Source organism: Hyaena hyaena, unplaced genomic scaffold, assembly GCF_003009895.1.
Source record: "Hyaena hyaena isolate Hyena2069 unplaced genomic scaffold, ASM300989v1 scaffold_31, whole genome shotgun sequence".
In the NCBI taxonomy this organism is placed as follows: domain Eukaryota; kingdom Metazoa; phylum Chordata; class Mammalia; order Carnivora; family Hyaenidae; genus Hyaena; species Hyaena hyaena.
Window position 1 is genome coordinate 5722870 of NW_024080664.1, and position 7462 is coordinate 5730331.

The 7462-nt window shown below is 54.6% G+C and overlaps 1 protein-coding gene across 1 annotated transcript; it reads left to right on the forward strand.

Annotated features, from left to right (window-relative positions):
• The first annotated feature begins 4254 nt into the window (after nt 1-4254).
• ARL4C (ADP ribosylation factor like GTPase 4C) lies at nt 4255-6612 on the forward strand. The gene has a single exon (XM_039228606.1). It carries the CDS (start codon nt 4552-4554, stop codon nt 5128-5130), a length of 579 nt encoding a protein of 192 aa, XP_039084537.1. The 5' UTR covers nt 4255-4551; the 3' UTR covers nt 5131-6612.
• Nucleotides 6613-7462: the final 850 nt, after the last annotated feature.

The window sequence follows — 7462 nt, forward strand, 5'->3', positions numbered from 1 at the left end:
GGGATCCAATCCGAAAGTGCTAATGATGCCGCGCATCCTAGGCGAGCGTGGGGCCACACAGGCCCGCGTCCTGATATTTATACCCAAACAGATTCAGCTCCGGATAGGACGCTCACTTTCCATGTCATGTCATTACCGTTACTGCAGCAAAGAGTGGTGCAGTATGTGCATCGCTCTGTTCACGAGACTCACTTCAGAGTTATTTTAATCCGTGGCACATTTCATTTCTAAGCCCTTCAGGGGACAAAAAAAAAAAAAAAAAAAGAATATGTTAGGATTTCAATTGCAAAAAGACTGCTGATTACTGTATTCTGTTTCCTTGAACTAACTGAGTCCTTTTCTGGGTGTAAAACCATCTTGATGCGAAGAGAAGGGAGAGGAGCTCAGTCCCGGCTGCTGGAAGTGAAACCCATCTCAGGCAAGACAGAAGTGCACACTGGTTTTTGAGGAATGGTCTTATCCTGATAAACTGAGGTGCCGAAGGTGGCACCTTGCAGCCAGTATTTTCCCCTCAGTGGGATCCTTGCCCTTGGGCCAGATGTCAATATTCAATGACTGTGTATACGCCATAAAACTTTTTTTTTTTTTTTTTGCAGTCAGCAAGGCTAACATTTACTGAGCACTTACTATGTGCCCAGGCACGGTGCCAAGCCCTTTACGTGTATCAGTGATTTGTTTCTTATTTATTTATTGCCCGTGTTATTTAATCTTTGCAACCGCATGTGTTAGACACAGTGTAGAGATGAGCTTGAAAACAGTGAACTAGGCGTTGGCCCCCGCTAGAATGTGCTGGGAAATGCAGAGGACCCAGCCAGTCTCTCCACACCGCCCAGGCCGGTAGCCACGACGCTACGTGTCCACGTAGAAAGAGACTCAGCACGAGTCTTGTGTTTCTGACACAGTAGTAAACGTTACTTTCCTTGACATAATTCCAGTGTTTTTCAACTTATATCCGTATTTGCAGGCAAGTTACTAGTCGATCCAGCTGAATGGCATTTTTATGTGTTGGAAGTTAAATTATCAACTGTAAAATCAACTTATCACCTGGTGAGTGAAATTAGAATGTAGAGTGGTTGCTATTCAGTTACGGTGAGTCGCTGTTTAATGGCTCTGTTCTGGAAGGCTCTATTTATGTCTATTAATCTCTTTTCTCTACTGGACAACAGACAGCCCTTTATTGCTAAACCCCACTGTGCGGTGCAAACGGCGGGGGCTATAGTCAGCCCACTGTGGGCAGTAATTAGTGAAGCATCGAGAAAACACATCAAATGTTTTCCTAAAATATTTCCCTCCTGCTACCCTTAAAATAAAAGCAAGACCTGACTGGGGGGAGAAGCAGGTGAGAGAAAGGAGCCCTATGTTAAGATCATTAGTGGGAGCAGGGACTCCTGGGTGGCTCAGTCAGTTAAACATTTGACTCTTGGTTTCAGCTTGGGTCATGATCTCATGGTTTGTGAGTTCAAGCCCTACATCGGCCTCTGCACTGTCAGTGCAGAGCCTCTGGGGATTCTCTCTCTCCCTCTCTCTCTGCAGCACCTCACCCCCAGCTCATGATCGTGTGCTCTCTCTCTTTCTCTCTCATAATAAATAAACTTTAAAAAAATCATTTGTGGGTGCCAGATCCAGAGGGTTCTAGACTGTTTCATCACTTTCCAAATGACCAAGTCCCAGAGTACTAAGCAAAGTCCTGTCTGGGACTGGCACCCAGCCTAGGCCCTGCCTGTGGCGCAGAGCAAGGATAGAGAAGAAACACTCTCGTGAGAAGGTGACTATCCTGGGGGCAGACCTTGAGAAGAGCCAAGAAAATCACTCCAAAAACACAAAATCCTGTCTTCCCAGGGTTCCTGATAACCAAATGACATCATTATAAACTACGTTGACATAGGTTATTTTTGCTTACTCCCTGCCATTTGCCCCCCCTTTTTTTAATTTTTAATGTGTATTTATTTTTTTGAGAGAGAAGAGACAGAGTATGAGTTGGGGAGGGGCAAAGAGAAAGCGAGACAAAGAATGTGAAGCAGGTTCCAGGCTCTGAGCTGTCAGCACGGAGCGGGACGTGGGGCTCGAACTCACGAACTGCGAGATCGTGACCTGAGCCAAAGTCGGATGCCCAACCAACTGAGACACCCAGGCACCCCACCATTTGCCCTTTTGAGAACAGATGCCAGAATTTTCTTTGGGAGCTAGCCCTCCCCACTTCTAGCCCCTGGACCATCTCTACTGGTGGCCCCATCCTCCTCGACAGGAGTTTGGACTCCAGAGTGAGCTGGGCAGGCCAGAAGGATGTGTTCCCCAGGCTTTTGTTGCAGTTCCTGGGAAAGAGATACACCTTTCTTCTTCTAGGATCTAAACCAAGGATGTGAGTCCAGGGGTGCCAGTAGGAAAAAGAATCAATACAAAGAAAAACAGAGGAGAGATGGAGAGAGGCCTGGCCTAAGACTTCTTTGGAGCTCCTGGATCTAGCCATGCCTGAAGACAACCCTAATCATAAACTTTTCAGTTATGTAAGTGAACGTATTTCCATTTTGTCCAACCCAGTGTGAATTAGTTTCTGTCTTTTGCAACTGAATTCAGGTTGCTTGCAACTTCATTCCTTGTTAAATTAAAATCGCGTGTGGGTGGTGTGTGAAGTGGGGGAAACAGGCAGGCCCTCAGCCCTGGGCACCAACACCCCTGGGCTTGGAGCAGCAGTCCACCTTGGCAAAGTCCCAGGTGCTTAGGCCTTGGTCTCCTCATCTGGACCCACAAGGCCATTTCCAGCCCCGACATTCCATTGCCAATCCCCGGAGCTTAGGAAGGGAAGGTGGTCAAGGAAAGCAGTTCTGTAAAATGTTGATATTTGTTCATAAATGTTGTCGTTTTCATTTAGTCCCTGAGGGCCCCATTCCTGTCTTTTCTGCCTAATAAACTGGAGTGTTACAAAGACGCTACCTGTAGGCTCAGCCACTGGCTGCGACTCCAGACAGCTTGGGCCCCAGGTCTGTGTCACCCATAATGCACTCTGGGCTTCCTCTGCGCCCAGGTGTGCATTTATGTGTTTCCAAACCAGAATAAAAGCACTGAATTGGACTGAAGGGAAATCGGAGTGGAGGGAAGGGCAGCTGGTGTTTGTAACCCCCAGCGCCACCTCCTCCAAGCTATGGACTCCTTTCAATGTTTCCGCCCCCGAGAGCGTCTGGAGCCCCAGGGGAGGAGGGGTTCGGCTGTGAGCAGGTGGATCTCAGGTCTAAGTGGAGCGGCAGACAGCGCTCACCGGTGATCCCGGATGTCAGCACTGTCTGTGGCAGCCGAGGGGGCTGTCTGGGAAAGGGGAGTTGGAGAAGTTATTTGGGAAGGAAGGCTCGTGGCCTAGGGCGCCAATGCCCCTCCTTCACGGTGGCCACCACCAGGCATGAGAAGCTGGATCTCGGGGGCTCCCTGGGCACCGGCCTGCGCTCCAAGCGCAGCAGTGGCCCTGGGGCTCCAGAAGGAAAGCGATAGGGTCATCGCGGAGCGCCAGGCCCCCGGGCACCGCAGAGGGCGCGAGAGCGGGGTGCGCCCCGGAGTGCGCCCCGGCTGGCCAGCGGCTGGCTGAGGCCTGCGCCTTTCCCCCTCTCCTGGAGATCAGAGCACAGGGCCCCTCCCCGGTGGGGCACTCGCACGCCCACCCCGGGCGCTCCCCGGCCGCAGGGGCGGAGGCTGTCCTCGCCCGCCCCTCTCCGGACTCCGGCCTCCCCGCCGCCCCAGCGCCCGCTGAGCTGGGACCCCGAACTCGCTCCCCGAGGCAGGCCGTGCGGCCCGGGCTCGGAGGCTGGGGGTTCCGGAAGCCTGGAGCTATTTTTACGCGATGCGTCAGCCGGCCGGGGAGGAAGAGTCGGCCCCGGGCCCATTGTCTGCGCGCCGCGACGGAGGGGGACCCGGAGGGCGATTTCGAACGCTCGGAAGGCGCGAAAGCGGCGGGCTGGGCGGGGCGGCGGGGGGCGGGGCCGGGGCGGCGGGGGCGGGGCCGGGGCGGCGGGGGCGGGGCCGGGGCGGGGCCGGCGCCCTCCCGCGCTGCAGCCTGGCGGCGGCGGCGGCGGCGGCAGCAGCGGCGCGGGGACTGCGGGGACAGCCAGGCGGCCGCGCCGGCAGCGACGCCCGGGGAAGCCCGCGCCCCGCCTGCGCCTCCGAGGCGCGCCCGCGAGCGGGAGCGGCCCCGCGGCGCCCCCAGGGCAGAGGCGAGCGCCGGGAGCCCGGAGCCGGCCGGCCGCGGAGAGCGCGGGGGCGCGGCCGGAGGCGGCCAGGAGCGAGCCGGGGCCGGGGGAGGGCGCCGGGCGCGAGCACCCTGCGCCGCGGCCGCGGGGGCGGCTTCGCGGAGGACAAAAGCCCGCCGGGGAGACGCGATGCGGGGCCGGCGAGGGCCCGGGGACCGCGGCGTCTGAGCTCGCCGAGCCTGCGCCCCCAGGGCCCGCCGAGGCCGGGCCGGTGCCCGCGGCCGCCCAGGTGCTCCCGGCCGCTTCGGGCGCCCGGAACCGCGCGGGGGGCGGCGCCCTCCGGTCGCAGCCGCAGTGGCCGGCGCCGCAGCTCGGAGCCATGGGCAACATCTCCTCCAACATCTCGGCCTTCCAGTCCCTGCACATCGTCATGCTGGGCTTGGACTCGGCCGGCAAGACCACGGTGCTCTACCGGCTCAAGTTCAACGAGTTCGTGAACACGGTGCCCACCATCGGCTTCAACACGGAGAAGATCAAGCTGAGCAACGGCACGGCCAAGGGCATCAGCTGCCACTTCTGGGACGTGGGCGGCCAGGAGAAGCTGCGGCCGCTCTGGAAGTCCTACAGCCGCTGCACGGACGGCATCATCTACGTGGTGGACTCGGTGGACGTGGACCGGCTGGAGGAGGCGAAGACCGAGCTGCACAAGGTGACCAAGTTCGCCGAGAACCAGGGCACGCCGCTGCTGGTCATCGCCAACAAGCAGGACCTGCCCAAGTCGCTGCCGGTGGCCGAGATCGAGAAGCAGCTGGCGCTGCACGAGCTCATCCCGGCCACCACCTACCACGTCCAGCCGGCGTGCGCCATCATCGGCGAGGGCCTCACCGAGGGCATGGACAAGCTCTATGAGATGATTCTGAAACGCAGGAAGTCCCTCAAGCAGAAGAAGAAGCGGTAATGCGCCCGGCTGTGTTCGGGAGCGAGCGGGGAGCGAGCCGGGAGCGAGCCAGGAGGCGAGCAAGTCAGGGATGGATGGATGGATGGACGGACGGACGGACGGGTGGATGGGTGGATGGATGAAGGAACGAGAATCCGCGCCCGCAGACAAAGACCCAGAACCAAAGCTATGCTTCGAATTTTTAAAACGGAGTCTGTGCACCCAGACGCAGGACTAGTGACTTAACCTGGGTGTGTCCCCTGAGTTGCCAGCCTGCCCTCGATCTGCCCCCACCCCCCCAGCTCAGGGGACCTTTTGTCTGAACGCCAGAGCTACTAATGGGGGGCGCTGGGGAGTGGACGTGCCTGGCCTGCTGTCGGCCCCTCCCGGCCAAGGTGGAAAGCTGAGCTGTAGAGACAAAAGGGATCTCTTCCTCCAGCCAGAAGTTGGGCTGCCCCGCCCTCACTGGGGCTCCCACCTGTGAGTCACCTGAGGTATGCGGCTCCCAGAACCCTGGGAGCATCTATCTGGGGCATGTTGGCGGTGGGAGGGGCCAGGGAAGGGGCCAGAACAGCCGCCCCCCTGCATTCATGGGCTCTGGAAGCTGGATAGTTTTATGTCACAGGGCAGGCCCCTGTTGAAATTTCATTTGTCCTGCTCTGGGCCCGGCGGCGGCGGCGGTGGTGGTGGTTTGGGCCATCAGAGGACTGCCCAGAACAATACAGCAGCCCCAGAGCGCGGGGCGCTGCACCGGCCTTGGCCCGGGCGATGGCCGCAAAGATGCCCCTTTCCTGGTGCTTTAAGGTGGCCACGCAAGACCAGTTCGGTTGAGAACTCCTTTTCAGCTTGGAATCCGACATCTTCCAGATGGTTTGGACCCTGTCCATGTGTAGGTCATGATCACACAAAGACCCAATAAAAATTAAAAAAACAAAACAACAACAACAACAAAAAAAAACAAAAAAGACGTTGGAGGTGGTGGCAAATGATGTATTTACTGTTTGCAGGATAGTTAAAGGTTTTTAAAGGGTAAGGCTCTTGGTGTAAATGCTGGATGGGGTGTGTGTGTAGACGCAGGGACCTCTGTATCTGTGGAATCGGCATAAATACCTAGACCCATATGTGTGGAATCTTCAAAATCTCTTAGCCTACTGATTGGCTTGTGTGAGCACACCGGCTGCAGATGTGTGCTGAATTGCAAGTTGGTTTTGGCGAGGGCTGTCTCCTGTCATACTAACGGCTTGATGATGGGTTTTGGTTTTCAGACATGTTTTTAAGAAATTCTACAAATGAATACTCACCTTAGAAATATTCACCTTACGGGGGGAAAAAAAAGACTCTGCTCTGCCCTTTTAGATTCCTTTACGCTGCAAGTGGCGACATGTTCAAATTTCTAATTTGGTTCATTGTGGCCTATCTGGTTTTCAGTATCTCATTAAAAATGTCTCCGTTAGAGTATTTGATGTCATGCGCCAAGAAATAAAACCCCACCTTGTTGCAAAAGCGGACCTCGTTGCATGGATTTTAAAAAGCGAAGGAAAAGCACAAGGAATGGGGTCCTTCCCCACCCATTCTTGTGGGAACTGACCTGCTTAGCAAATGCAAACAATGAGTGCTTGAGATCAAAGCAAGCGCGTGATGTAATGATCACCTGTACTCAGGCACTCCTCGGTTTACTTGAAAGAGGCTTTGGAAAATAGATAAAGCGAAAGAAGATATTTTTAATAATGTAATTTAAAAAATCCTTTATAATCAGGACGGAGTCTTGGTTTGCAGAAGCTCTCATTTACCCTGAAACACAGTATCAAAAAGGGAAACTTCTCCTGACCGTTTGGTTTTAATTTCCTCTTAAAATTCCCGTTTACAGGTAGCGTTAGGTGTATTCACACACACACACACACACACACACACACACACACACACCCCACTGTGAGGAATTTCTTTTACGAAGGAGGCCTATGGAAGCGGCATGATCATGCTTGAGCATGTGAGGTAGATTATAAATCTATGCCTATTGTCCATTACGCTCAGAAAGTTAATTTAAGGACTGAAGGGAGTCCTGGCTTCCTGCTTGAAACCCGATTCTTAACGTGAAATCTCTTAAAAGAGGAAACCTAGCAGCCTATCTTCTTTTATCTTTGGTCGGTGTATTTGGTGCCTCTCCAATGCTGGTCTTTTTGTAGCAACTCAGTAGAGAAAATAGAGCTAAGTGGTGTTGAAGCCTGCGGGATTTCAGTTTACATATTGACAGCATAGTCACTGATTTCTAAATGGGCTGGTCCCATCATCTGAAGATTCTGTATAAAGTTATTAAAAAAAAATCCATGTTCCTTTATTTTCTTCACATGTAACA

Bases quoted from the DNA above. Each gene is read 5' to 3' on its own strand.
- ARL4C (XM_039228606.1), top strand. From the start codon at position 4,552: ATGGGCAACATCTCCTCCAACATCTCGGCCTTCCAGTCCCTGCACATC.